This window comes from Amblyomma mixtum, chromosome 7, assembly GCF_055824585.1.
Source record: "Amblyomma mixtum isolate Tamu chromosome 7, ASM5582458v1, whole genome shotgun sequence".
Lineage (NCBI taxonomy): Eukaryota > Metazoa > Arthropoda > Arachnida > Ixodida > Ixodidae > Amblyomma > Amblyomma mixtum.
The window spans coordinates 51,254,463-51,269,481 of record NC_143018.1 but is presented as its reverse complement, the minus strand read 5'-3'; the positions used below and the strand labels follow the sequence as shown (position 1 = coordinate 51,269,481).

The 15,019-nt window shown below is 46.5% G+C and overlaps 1 protein-coding gene across 1 annotated transcript in view; it reads right to left on the bottom strand.

Annotated features, from left to right (window-relative positions):
- Nucleotides 1-8,002: 8,002 nt before the first annotated feature.
- Nucleotides 8,003-15,019, bottom strand: part of LOC149336087 (sodium- and chloride-dependent glycine transporter 2-like) — a 37,094-nt gene continuing 30,077 nt past the window's right edge. Inside the window, exons 12-14 of the mRNA XM_089554077.1 lie at nt 13,390-13,490; nt 11,191-11,346; nt 8,003-8,323 (exon numbers count right to left, since the gene is read on the bottom strand). Coding sequence (XP_089410203.1) covers nt 8,003-8,323; nt 11,191-11,346; nt 13,390-13,490 — 578 coding nt within the window. The remainder of the gene's footprint in view (nt 8,324-11,190; nt 11,347-13,389; nt 13,491-15,019) is intronic.

Genomic DNA, 15,019 nt, shown 5'->3' with positions numbered 1-15,019 from the left:
CTTCACATCCCTCTCATATTCACGTGAATGCGCTTCGCTTTTTTTTTTACCCCAGGCACAGTAAAATGTGCAGCCGCCACGGTGGCCCAGCAAAAATCAAGAAAAAAAGGCCGCGGTGACTCATAGGTAGCTGACCCGTAAGACGCGGGTTTGAATCCGGTCGAGGCGGTCGCATTTCGATGGTGGCGTGTAGGTAGAGGCCCGTGTGCTGTGCGATATGTCAGTGCACGTTAAAGAACCCCAGGTGGTCGAAATTTTCCGGAGCCCTCCACTACGGCGTCCCTCATAGCCCGAGCATAAACGAGTAAAACGAGCACACGCTAGCGCTAGCGTTTTTGAGGGCACCTGAAGAGGAGAAGCGATATTACTTTAAACCCACTATGATGCAGATCAGGTTATAAATGTATCTGAGAAAGATGGTAGAGAGAGGGTGTGGTAGATGGTCCTTGGCGATCACAAAATGAACAAGGGAGGGGAAAATCTCAGGTTGCTTGAGCCAACGTTTCCACAAGGGGACTTGTCTTCGTCTGAGAAAGAGCTTTTTACGGCATTCAACCCCCTTCCATAGCTGCCTCGCCTGCGATTTCGTTCTTTAATACATTGAGCAACCTCTTATCAGATTTCAGCTTGAAGTCGAGCTTGACTGAGTCGCTCCTGTTAAATTTTAGCACAGATTTGTAATCACCACAATGAAATACATTAAAGTACACTCACCTTCAGAGACAGGTCGACGTAGCCGTCTCCTCCTAGTCCGAAGGTAATGACACGAATGAAAGACCGACCCCGCCTTTATCCGGCAAAGCAAAGGTGGGAAGTCCCAGGCGAAGCACTGAGGTAGCTCTGCGCGCGTGGCTTTGAGAAGCTGTTTGCGAAGAGTGCGATGGAGACGAGAAACCGGATTTTGGTTGCAGCGTGCAACACGACAGCCGAAGGGAGTTTGCTTGCATTGTTCCGGTCTTTTTTATACGCTGGTTCGTAGCCCAGCGACGAAAGTAGCCACATAAAAAATCTTCGAACCGTTCTGGGAAATTCCGTGCCGTTTTTAGCTGCGTAGTCACTTAGCGTGACCTTCACGAGAGATAACGCGGAAGACGCGACGAATGAAAGCAGGAAACTGTTATGGTTTCTTTTTTTTTTCTTCGGTAGCAACATCGGCGCTGTGAGTCTAGAGTGCGGCAAGTCAAATTACGACGGCTGTCTACTTCCAGCGGCCGTGAATACAAGCCGTTCCTACTCCGTGTGTCTCCTTAAAGACGGCTAACTCTAGGAACGCTGCGACACGTACGGTTTCAGACGCGCTCTTCGACACTACTGTCAGCTTCCACTGCTTTCTCGTAACACTTGGTAAGGCATCTCGAAACAAATAAAGCGCAAGAGCACAATGACAAGGACAATGGGACAGCTGATGTTAAAGTAACAACAAGGATTTATTTATTTAGTTAGTTATGTACTGAATACTTTAAGTGCCCACAAAAAGCAGTTCTGCCTGAACAGTGCTGCAGTGTGGTGAAGAAACCATTAATGAATCAAGTGTAATTCAACTTGCGATTGGCCATGTCAAAATGGTTTTTTTCTGCCTTATGTGGGTTTAACATCCCAAAGCGACTCAGGCTGTGAGGGACGCCGTAGTGAAGGGCTCCGGAAATTCTGACCACCGGGGGTTCTTTAACGGTCACTGACATCGCACAGTACATGAGCCTGTAGAATTTCGCCTTCATCGGCCACCGCGGCCGGAATCGAACCCGCGTCTTTCGGGTCAGCAGTCGAGTGCCATAATCACTAAGCCACAGCGGTGGATTCATCTAGAAATAGAATGCATATATGGGGACATGCGTAGGTGAGATTGTGACACCATCCAAGAAAGAGAAAAAAAGTGCGCTAACAGGAACTACAAGAGACGCAAGCTTGCTTAGAGTAAAGCTGTTTTTCACAAAAATGTCGCCAGCAGTCTGTTTAAGCATGGCAGACTTGTTAAATATATGCTGCATGCGCACCATTGAGCACAAACAATTTCTACCGGCTATGAAATATCGCAGACAGCTTGGGGCGTTTGGTCTAGGCTCATTCAAATAAATAGCTGCTGTCAGCGCAGGACAATCAAATACACCGTGCGAACATTTCTACAAGAAAACAGTGTCACGCCACTCCCGTCGTGTAGAGTGTGAGACAAAAATTAGGGAAGACAAGAGGCAGTTGTAGTTATAGTATAGAGTGCCTAAGTGCCCATCGTAAAGAAAAGGATACAGGGATGTTACAAGGTTAAAAAGGTTGCAAATATGTTACAAGGACAACAAGGTCAGGTGGCGTTACATGCTGGAAGCCTGTGCAAACAAAGCATTTTGTCAGCGGGCGTCAGCGTAGCAAGGGCTTCTAGCTTGCTGCGTAACCTCAGCTCCGAAGGATTCCGCCTTTCGTATATCCTCTTCATTGTAAACAAGGAAATTAGTTGAAGTCAACGCTCTATCTGCACTCCCTTCCTCATTGTTCCTGTTTGAGCGCTACCAACTAGTCCGAGTTTCAAGGGTTGTCCATAATCTCACCAGCGTCCTTTGTGACCTTGCCGCATGTAACGCTGTTCGTGAAGAGCAGTTTGGTATTTCTCGGCGAAAGCAAAGGATCCCAAATTAGGTGGAGCTCCTCAAGGTATGTTCCAGAAGCTTGTTTAGGAAAGTGAGGCTTGTATAGCAAACATTGTACGCGACGCGCTCCTTATTGCTACTGGCAAAATTCAACACACGCAGCATTTTTTTAAAGAGTGGCACGAAGTGTTGTGCCATGGTGTTCACCTGCACCGTGGTAATCAGTCTGTTGCCTTTCATATTTCCGGTTGGACATAGATGCTCGCGTGGTGATTTTCATTCAACGTCATCATGGCAGACAATCATACAGTGACCATCTCTGAAGTAAGAAGAATAAGGAAATAATTAAACTGCGGTTATGAATTCTCATTACAGCCAACACATCTGTTGCATGTTAACTGGACGTCGCTGCGAGGGCACTACTATCGACATCTGAAACACGTGAACCCCGTAGTAGTCAACCACTACGTCGCGCCCTAACCTCTTTTCGCCGGTTTTGACTTCTCCAGCTTTTGTCACCAGCGCTGCCAACTTCATAGCTTGTGATTCAACCAACCTCCTATCCAACCGTAGCTCAACCAATCGCGTGATCTATCAGCGCGTTCGGATGCCTCCGTGCTCGCGTTGATATCATGACGCAGACTGGCCTGACAAATTGTGATCACGGGATTATGGGCTTCCACTTCGATGATGACGTTTACGGCTAATCAGCCAATAACTATCCACTAATATCAGTCGCTATAAAACGGCCTCATTTTCCCATTCCCCTGCTGGGCTATAAAGCTTGGAGTTTAAGAAAGTATCTCCGGCGTGGAGTCAACAATAAAATTACAAGCTATTTCCCATGTTCAGCTACTAATCTTTGAAAGGACGAAGGCCAATACGATCTCTCAGTCTTATGGGCCGACGTTCTTTACAAATCTGACGTCTGCATGAGATAGCACTGTTTCACTTACATTTTCCTGCTTTTCCGCGTACACTAGGAATCTATCCGACCTTTAGCTTGCTGGTTCAGAGGAGTGATAGTGACCGCTGTACGGGTGGCCACGGCTGTAAACTGCTTCACTCGCGAATTTCACCCCGCCACCTCCGCCACAGAGAATACTGGTAGTTAGTTCTTCTCATACAACGAATATCAACTCTGGTTGCGAGTGCTGTCCTCGAAGAAATGATTTTTTCAATGCCTGTGCACCTGTAATTTTATACTATTTGCTGGTGAAATTTTCAGTTTGTATTCGTGAAACTGTGCGTAAGGTGTTGTTCTCTTTATCGCTCCGGTTAAGCAATATAAATGGCAATGAATGCATTTATTTCTCTGAACACGATGGCCCACACGACTATCGAGGTGAGCTTCGAAGTACGGATGCATAAATGTCACAAATATTGGCCATAATAAATATAATGCAGCTTGTGGCATTACATTTAATAGGTAATCGAGACGAGTTCGCCGACTTGGTTAAATGGAGGCCTTGTGCGTTTTGTGGTGAATAAAGGAAATCAAACATGGAACACAAATTTTTGAAATTAAGAAACAAAAACAAAGGTAAGAATCGAAATCACAAAAATTTAAGAATAAAACCAATATAAAAGAAGGTAAATAAGAGTGCTCGTTTCTCAGCAGTGATATGCACAGAGGAGCCCAGGCCGTTGACGGAACCCATTAACGCCATCACATCGTACCACTAAGGCAGACCTTAGAGTGCCAGGAATCTTTTCCAATATTTTTATACAGGTATGTTAAGCACTTACAGTTAAATGTAGCATTTCTGCAGCAGTACAGACGAAATGGTCTGGCCATGGAGTTGGCCTTAATAAGGATTCCATGCAGTATCTCTCAGGTTATTATACTTTCAGACAGCCTTTCCACCTTGACAGCGCTTGAAAAATCGAGGGATGCTCCTATGAGCCGTTCCCTTCAATTATTTATTCTACCAGATATTACAGAAGTGCGCTTTCACTGGGTCACTGGGCACCGTTGCATTGTTGCATTGTTGCTAATGAGAGGGCTGATTTTTTAGCAAAGTGTGCCCTTGGTGGACCTAATGTCCCGTTCGTCCCAAAAACTGTCTACTGGACTATAGCATGCTTTCAGCAATTTCAGCGTCCACATTACTTGAGCCACAAGTACGAGTCTCTCCTTGCTACAGCGGATTTTCAACACCTGGCATTTCCTTGGAGTGCGTGTATGCTCAGTTCAAGGCAATGTTAGGTGTCCATGACCCTTTGCACTGCAGAATACCGCGGCTAAATGTTTATCTACGTCGATCGGGGTTATCTGTGACCAACATTTGCGAATCGCTGTTGTTTGTTTGTTTTTTTGTGCTCAAAAAGATCATGGCGCGTACCCACTACGGAGGATTGACCAAGATAGAGAGGGTGACTGACAGATCTTGTGGCTAAATTTCTCTTCTGCCGGCGTTACGCTGCTCTCCATAAAATTTACTTCGAGATCCCCCTTGCTCGACTAAGGCTTCCTCTATCTATTCCGATTCTCCTCTTCTTCGGGGCAAGCGCCAAGGGATATGCCCTGAAACCAGTCTGCGATTATATTCACCGCTATATAATTTCATCAGGTAGATTCCTCGGCTTGAATAAGAATTCACTCAGTTTTTTTTTCGCATTTTTTTGTACAAATTACAGTCGAAGTCACAAAATTATTCAAATACCCCATTCCTCGTACATGAATGCGTTTGTATCCGCTATGCACCCGGCCAATCCGCCGCCGTGGATACGTGTCATTAAACCTCAGGACATTATCATCATTATCATGGCAAGATTCGGAACAATCGTGCGACCACACAGACTTCGGCTGCAGCATGGATGACTTTCGCCGCAACATGGACAACTTCGGCCGCTATATGGACGAGTTTCACCGAAAAATGGACGACTTCGGCCGTAGCATGGACGACTTCAATAGCAAAATGGCCATCTTCGAGAATGAAATGAACGACATTGGCCGCGACACGGATGGCGAAGACCAGGAGCTGACGAACCTTCGAGCAGAGCTCCCTTTCCTTGAAGTCTCAGCCAAGGCCTGGTGGATCTGCATGACGGTGGTCGCAGTTCTTGCTTGTTACTATCGTCGTGGACTGGTTGAAGACCCAGTTTGCCAGTACCTCGGGTGCTTTTGCCTTGTAGTGGCGGTAGTGTTGATGCTGAAGCGGAATTTGCCTCACAGGGGCTTGTAACTCGGAAAGCTTCGGTGCTTCAGCAGACCAAAGTCGTGGACGAGCCCACTATCGCGTACTCTCTTACGCTAGTCCGTACTTCACAGCTCATCCCTGTTATAAAATTGTAGTGTTATGATTAGCCCAGAATAACGTTGTGGTGTGTGCCTTCTTTGTTGTCTTGCGTCTGTTTTCGCTGGTTCTCTTTCTATGCAATATGAACCAACTAGCCCAGCAGTTTGCACTCCTGAACAAATATAAACAATACACGGTTTGTACAGCCACATCATTTCTATGATTTCCTCTAGAAAATCAATCATTGTCCTGTGGTCGCTGAAGTGAACTGATGCACTTCGTGTCATGTATAGCGATGCAAGTCGGAATCACTACTGCAGTGCACCTATTTCGTGTTCGTACGCAGCCTTCATCTTGCGCCGATGCGCGGTGTGGTCCTGGTTGCACGCAGGGAAGGATCTTCTCTGCGTCGGTACTGTACATAACAGGAGCGAGGCCACGCCTGTTCCTCGTGCAGCTAATCGGTCTGTAGTGCTAGTAGAAATGCGCTTGCGTGTGTAATTGTTTCGCCTGTCACCTGGTCAACAGGTCACTATCACTATCTCGCGCATATGGATGGGGCCTGAATGAGGAAATTCAAGGAAGAGAGCTGTTAGAGCTAAGCGAAGTGGTTGGGCGTGATAAACACCTAAAGCTGATTATTGGGCTTAAGACTGCGATTAGTAAGAACGATGAGTACCTAAGTATGTAATCACATTCCTAGGTACTCACTGAACATCAGCGATGGCGGCGGCGGTTATCCAGGCCTCTTTCTTCTGCTGCGAATAGGCAATTACCCGAGAAAAGTTGCCTAGAGCGCTCGAGTGCTGTACGAATGAAATAAAGCAAAATCCTGAAGGTTTCGACCTTCAAGGGTAATAATCGCACTCTAATGCAGCGAAATAGACGAGAGCACCGTAAACACAAGAGTCTTACCCCAATCGCAGGCATGTTCTTAGAAGTTGTCTAAAGCTGGACTTGACGTGTATGTCGTCTGGTATTTCATGTAATATGGAAACAGCGGCCTTGTATGCGAGGTCAAAAGGAGCCGCTGCCGAGACCCTTTAAAGCTATCTTTATACTATTAAAAGCGGAGCTAAAGTGGCATCCAAGTCTTTAAATTACAAACAACCTGGGATGGGCTAAACATCCCGAAGGAAGTGATCATTGACGTTTCCACAAGGGTGTGCCTTCTCGACACAGTTGTTCATGATTTATATAGCAAGGATCGAGCGCATTCTAGAGAAGAGCAGCGCAATGCTTAATTTATCGTACAGTCGGCAAGAACTACCAATAGTCCAGTATCTTCTGGGTGGACCCTACGGGTATGAAGGGGTACATTTTGCAATTAACCAAAACTAGCTACAATTGCTGTAAACCTAAAATGAATCACAGCGCGAATGCACAGCTGGAAAGAGCGTAATCTGCAAGGAAACAATGAGTGATAACGCAACAGGTAAGGCTCTTTTTTTTTGCAAGAAATTGACAATGTATGAACACGTATGAAGTTGGAGATCATTGTGAAGTGTGCCGGAGGAATGTAGAAAACATTATACACGCTCCGTTAACTTCAAAGCTATACATAATGATCTTACAGAGGACATGATCAGGGTTCTAGAACATCTTGGGTTTAAGTGCCAGTGAAATTAAATTTTACTCGTCAGCAGTAAAACGGCTAAGAGAATACAAATCCTGGTGGCATAAAAGCAAAATCTGAGAAACTGTACGAACCGTCACAGAAATCAAACTCCTGTTTCGAACCGAAAAAATAGATTAGAATCAAAGAGATAACAATTAACAATAAGATTAACAATTAAAAAAAAACGAAAAGCACAAAATAAAGAGAACAACCACTTTGCTTTAGTCAGAACGGCGGCACTAGCCACCATCCCAATTCAAATGGGATGCAAATATGATCTACCTATGTATGGGTCTGTGCCATTGAGAGAACGTAATCATCCCTACGCCTCGCCCAACTCACACATGTGACTCGAGTAACCCTTGTCAGTCCGGTCTGCGGCCATTATGACATGGCTCAAGCGAAGTTAACTAAAGTGTCTATGGAGGGCAAGCTCAGCGCGGAAGATTTCAGTTGACGCATAGAACGCAAACGCGAGTAAACTCAAGCGCACAAAGCACCACATATTAAAGACTACCGCAGCAAAACAGAAACGGCGGACATTTATTTACAAACTACCAATCCTAGGCCTTTAGGGCAGCAGCTGGCTTGGCATCGTCAACATTTCCGGCAGGCGCAACTGCGCCACCAGCGGGTGGTGCTGGCGGGACGGGTGGGGCGCCGCCCACTTCCGGCTTTGCCCCTTCTGGACCGACAGCCTCGTCCCCAGCGGCCGCCGGCAGGAAGCCCGCGGCCATTGCGTTCTTCTTGATCGGCTCGTGGTCGGCCTCGGTCATTCCCGGCGGGACGACACCCCGCTCGAAGAGGAACAATCGGTACCGCGTCAGGTTCTGCGGGTCCTTGGGACCCCACTCGGGTCGAGGTTTTGCAGCCTCGGAGCAACTCTGCAGTGGCAGCGCCACATGTTAGACGCAGTTAGAGATAACGAAATTAACAAGCAGCGGGAGGGAAGGCTAAGTCCGCTGACAAAGGTTTCAAAACCAGAACTTTTTGTTTAGGCCCCGACGAAGATAACTCTTTTTGTCGAAACTTTGTCAGCAGGGCTGAGGCCTCTTATTAGTCCCCTGTTCTTTTATCTAAGAACATGTCCGTCTTTCTTACGTTATTGATCTAATGCGGTTACGAATCACACGCAAGGAAAAAATATTCAGAGTTTTATGGAGCTGGTCTGCCACAGGGCTGCCGAAAGCGTTAGTGTGGGAGAGCACCGTTGAAAAAATTGTTACTGCGTGCGGACGGAATAAAACGGTACTATTTAGATTTAATCCCATCTTCCGTTTACTTCTGTTCTTACTGGTTGGCTCAACCGACACAACGCAATAAGCTGTCCTCTCAAACCCAGCAGCGCCTACGGGTGGCATTCATTGAGACAAGTAACGGGCATGCTGGTGGCTTTCATCGGCACAGTTTGCGGCTTGGGATATGCAACTAAATTCGGAAGCATCAGGTCCCTAAGGGAGAATAATGTCCATCGTGCAGGAAGGCTCACGGCCGCGCAGAAGAATATGTGGCAATGGTAAGGCCGCGGGGTGCGGTCAATGCACTCAACAATGAATGCCTTCACCATGAATGGCGCTTGTCTGCGGATTGTGCGCGTAGATGACGCGATGAACGATGTTGCAGTCCTGAATAACAGACTCTAAAACGGCGGAGAGTAAGGGGCGACTTCTTATCACTGAGCTACCCATTTAGGGTACCATGGCGAAAAATGACACGCTTGAGGATAAAAAATTGGAATCCACTGGTAAGCTCCGCCTTAGCCGTATGACGGGATAGCATCATTATCACCATCGGCCCGACTACCTCCTGTAGCATACAACAACTCAACTCAAATCAATACGCCCACTGAAGGACAAAGGTATCTCCCATATCTCTTTAATTAACCCTGTCCTATGCCAGATGCGGCCACCCTGTCCCCTCAAACTTCTTAATCTCATTAACCCATTACGTGATAGCGTAATTGGTTAACTACAAATATGCACAAGGTCATTCTCTACTTTACATTCATAGACCCCTGGAAGTCCTTATAACCCCCCTCTCGCAGTAGTGCAGCGGTTAAGCAATGCGCCACTACGCCCGTGCGATGGCAGGTGCTCCCAGCGGTGGACATTCTGCGGCCATGTTTGCGCTTCCCGAGCGACCAATCATTAATTTAAATGCCACCTGCCACTGTGGGCAGTTTACTCACAATTCAGTGGGCAGGTTGTAATGACGCCTCAAGATCACGTGACCAAGGTAGCCAACCTGCCTCCCAGGTTGCTCTCTGAGGATCACCAGCCAGAGCCCTGCCTCTGATTTTTCGCTCACAACGCCGACCCCGGATATTTTGGTAAACGGGGCCTTTAAATCTACCGCGTTAAAGAAGCAACATCATGGGCTGTGGCGTTTAGTAACGGTAGTATTTTGGCGCAGCCTGTGAAATGATCGTTGGCAACGGTGATCCAGCGATAGCCGGTAGACGTGCTTGGAAGAGGGTCGTAGGGGTCAGTGTCAACACGCTCGAAAAGCTGGACTAGGCAGCGGCTACTGGGGCGCGGCGGGTTGACGAGGCGGGTTTTTTCAACGCTGGCATTCGGGGCATGGTTGGACGTACTGGTGGACACAACGCTGCATCCCACGCCAGTAGTATTCAATTTGAAGGCGTGTTAAAGTCTTCAACAAACACTGGCATTGGCCCACCGGAGATCATCGCAAAATTGGGAGCAAATCACGTAGCGCAAACTTTAGGAATGACTATAGCGGGAACCCGGGAGGTTATTCCGCCAGTAAAAAAATAAGGGGGGGGGGGGGGGGGGGGGGGCTTCTCTGATGCTAAAATGGTGGGAATGGCAGTGGATAGCTCGGGAAAGAAGGAGCGACGACCGGTGGAATATGAGGTCCAAGAGTGAAGAAAACCACGTGTTTTGCGCTGCCTAGGTGATGTATCGGTGGTCTCGAACTACGAACGATGCAGGATGGATATAAAAAGTTCAGCGTCAGTCGGCCGGAGGAAACGTGAAAGGGTGTCAGCATCTGCATGTTTACAACACCCAACAACTCCGGACAAAAGCATTTTTGATCGGCAAGAGTTTATGAGCGCAATTTTTTCGTGCATTGTAAGACATTCAACATATCCGCAGGTTTCCTGTCGGCAGGTTTGAATTTTTGCTATTAACGTTTTTGCTGTCGTCAAATGCTTTCCCCACTGGTTTTCTACGGCAATATTAACTGCTCGATGCCAGCAATGAAAACACTATGAAACGAAGATTCTGCCGGACCATTACCTTCAATATTTCTATACCAATAGCTTACAGTTTTTCAATATTCAATATTTTTGTCTAGAAATGTTGAACATGGGAACCAATCGAAAACGCGAATGCCGTACTGATGGTGTCCGAAGCCCAACGCACCACTCCATTGAAGGGATCTTTCTCACAGGACTGCTAGTAGACTGCATGATGGCAGTTTCTTTATTTATCAGTCCTCAGTGAGAGGTGAATCGGATAAAAAATAAAAGTAAACAAGTGGCAGCGTTAATTGCGAAAGATACTTTTCCTATTTTATCTATGTTCCTATTTACACAGATGATAACTTAAACAAAAACGATGTAGTATAGTTGCTATACAAGCCAAAGTTCTTCAACGTCGTGTCACGCGCAGAAGCATGAAGCAGCATTAGCCCGATTCTGCATTATTTCTGACCATTTTTTTTAACCAATCAGCTAAGCTCTTAATTACTGCGTGCCCACACATGCTTTTGTTCTTGGACTCACCCCCTTGCATTTGAAGAAGTGCAAAATTCCCCCTCCAGCCATGGCCAAGATCGGGAAGAACACGAGCAGTGTTCCGATTATCTGTACCCAATTAGGGTACACATAGTCACCCAGAGTCAGCGGCTTGTTCGTGATGACACTGCTGATGCATATGACCTACGAAAGCGAGAGAGAGAAGATATTTGAGCTATCTTCATTACCGCAGGCGAAATAAGAAATTTTCTGTGGCTCAAGAGAAAATGTAAGGTAGTTAACTAGCCGACGTCAAACATAACGTTTACATTGCATACCCCATCATTCATCACGCACATCATGTAGACAGAATAGAAGACGTTTATATTGAAAAGGTACGCAAGCGCTATGAGGTACGCCTTGATGAAGTAGCGATGGGTGATAGACGATTTCAAACGTAACGTTTGCATTGTGCATCCCACCATTCATCCTGCACACCAGATAGGTCGCAGACTACTAGGCGTTTAAGTTTAAAAGGTACTCAAGCTATATGAGGTGCGCTTTGATGAAATAGAGAGGAATAACGACTTCTGCCTGGCTTCCATAAAGCGCAAATCAATTGATGCTGTGATGGCCTACGCTGACGACGATTCATATGCCGTGTAATATAATGCCCACCCTGGAAGTAACCTCCCGTGATAAAAGAAAGGACACATGTAAAATGCTAAAATTTCCCATGGTGGAAAACTAAAACAACTCTAGCAAACCTCCGGTCTTAGTCGAAAGATTTCTAGATTTACTATTAGCGGACACAACGCGCAGCTAACTGTCCCTCGCTGTCATTGCACAGCGCCGAATCAACCTCTTCTAGCTTCATTCAGCATGCCGCCTGAAAACAAACAACGCAGGGACACCTAATCGACACCTAATTCTAGCAAGTGTTGGCAATGCGACAGTCGAAGCTGTCGATGCTTTGCCAGAAGTGACAGCTGGGGCTTCTGAAACCAAGGTTACTCTTCCCGAGCTCTTCCCACACACTACCTGCTACGCTTGGCAGGTACAGGCCTCACATAGGCGACCATGCTCTGGGGACGTAATTTCCTGTCTGGTGACGTCACTTAACTCCAGCAAATGGGGTTTCTTCAATCTGACGACGTCACTGATGAGGTGGCTGCCTACCAGCCAATCAAGATTTTCCTCAACAACCCTCCACGGTCGCCGCCGTTTTTTTCGCTCTGGTGGGGCTACTGTGCTATTCCATCAAAATTGCATCCAAGCCATGTATTTGGGGTTCTGCACTAATAAAAAAAGTGTTACAATGGAAAGAAGTTTGTTGATATATCACAGAAATGAGGCAGGAGGTGACCGCTGCTAAAACTATTTTCTCAAAATTTTTATTTGGTTCGATTTGGAGCAGCGGAACTCTGCGTGTGTTTTACGTATTTCTTCTTTCAAAAAGAGAAGAGAACTGGTGACATTTCTTCTCCTTACGCTTTCCGCAAAAAAAAAGGAACAGATCCCAACATTAAAACCGGCAAAGAAAGCTGTATACAGAGAATTAATTCTGGAAATCAAAACAGACCTTTTCGCTGTTTAAGAGTAGAGCTAGCTGTCAATGTGCACCCGCCAATACGAACGCTCCTATCACAGCTCTATTAGAGTAGGCTTGAATTAATGTGCTTAAGCCCTTGTTTTCTCGTGTTTCCAAAATTCTAAGGATCATGCGTGTTTTAGATTATTAAGACAACGAACTCGACACTACACTTTTGAGGTCTGCTGTCAGCGTGTCAGAAAATCACGACATCCAGGCAGAACATCAAAGATATTCCATTCGGAGGATCTCCCATTTTTTTAGGGAACTGCAGGAGTCAAAATTAGTGAAAAAGGAATCTTCATGAATTCGAGGAAATATTAAGAATCCAAATTTGCTTCTTTTTTTTAAATTGCCGGCTTTTCTGAACAGCTGCAAAAAAAAAGACCCAGAAATGCCTTTATGATCGCCTAATGAAGGAAATTGTTGGTTACAGAATGGAATACCACTGCAGAACAATCTAAGGCAAGCTTAAGCAAACAATTTTAATCACCTTGCTCCCCTAATAAAAGCATGATCAAACAGCACCGAGAATGTACAGAATGCAAGCTGGATCAAACTCAGGGAACCTACACAAATTCAAGTACTCCTGATTTCTGTGAAATCAGATGCCTATTTTAGCGTAATTAGACTAAATCTGTTGCATACGAACTCACCAATAGTAAGCAGGGACAAACATACTTCCAGCAGAACTGCACGGGCCAGCCTGTAGGGGAGCCCATCATGAACTCTGCGTCCAATCTTAGTCTCTCTATGCCTGAAGAGAAAATAAAAAGGGGCATGTGACGTTCATCGTTTTGCGAAACACAATTAACTGAGCTTTTTTTAATTCCTTCATTTCATAAGAGAGACAATAAAAGGGCATGTGCTGCCACGCAACGAAGGTCTAGAGTTACGTAATCTACTATTAGAAGCTGTAAAGTAATAAGGGAGTAATTACTCATGGGCATCCACCCAAGCGCAGCCATACGGCTACAAAGGAAAGCTATACAGCTTTCTCAGAAACTTCGTAGTTAAAGAAAAACTCGTCCTGGTCCGGGGTTCGAACCCGAGACCACCGCTTCACTGGAGCAGTCGCTCTACCAACTGAGCTAACCGGGACGGTAAGCTTATGGTAGGGCGAGAACGAATTGATCAATAACTCGAAGTGGGAACAGTGTTGGTCAAATGTTTTAGGGGAATCCTCCAAGGTGGAGCAAATTTGTAATAAGGGAGTAATTAGAAATTTACTCCACCTTGGGGGATTCCCTTAAAACATTTGACCAACACTGTTCCCACTTCGAGTTATTGATCAATTCGCTCTCGCCCTGCTATAAGCTTACCGTCCCGGTTAGCTCAGTTGGTAGAGCGACTGCTCCGGTGAAGCGGTGGTCCCGGGTTCGAACCCCGGACCAGGACGAGTTTTTCTTTAACTACGAAGTTTCTGAGAAAGCTGTATAGCTTTCCTTTGTAGCCGTATGGCTGCGCTTGGGTGGATGCCCATGAGTAATTACTCCCTTATTACAAATTTACTCCACTTTGGGGGATTCCCCTAAAACATTTGACCAAGCTGGAAAGTATTCCAAGCACGTTGTCAGTATTGTGAGACAGGAGACAGAGCGCAGGATGGAGCGAGCTTTAATGGCACCCGCAAGTATGGCGACCAACCCTTCGAAGAAGAAGATGATCGATGATGATGGATATGTACAGATGAAGACGAAGGTCGCATGTTGTGCTTTGAGCGATGATGATGGATATGTACAGATGAAGACGAAGGTCGCATGTTGTGCTTACACTTTCTCCCCTCGCGTGCGAAAGCGACCGGCCCGGGCGCAGATTAGAGCACAGTAGGGCGACGGGCAAAGGGTTTGAGGCGGAGAAGAAAGACGCTTCGAGGGTGAAGGTAGGTTGACGTCCGTACACAAGGAAGAATGGGGAGAAGTTGGTGGTTCTTTGCACAGCACTATTGTATGCAAAGGTAACGAAGGGAAGCATGGTGTCCCAGTTGGTGTGGTCGGGCTGGATGTAGGTGGCTAGCATATCGGACAGCGTGCGATGAAAGCGCTCTGTGAGCCCATTGGTCTGAGGGTGATAAGCTGAAGAGGTTTTGTGCACGGTTCTGGAGGCGTGAAGAACTTCGGCAAGGATGCTGGAGAGGAAGGACTTGCCGCGGTCACTAATAAGGACACGAGGAGCTCCATGGCGCAGAAGGATGGCGTTCAGGAAGAAGTGGGCGATCTCTGAAGCAGAGCCGGAAGGAACAGGGGCCGTTTCAGCGTATCTAGTTAAGTGGTCGATGGCAGTGAC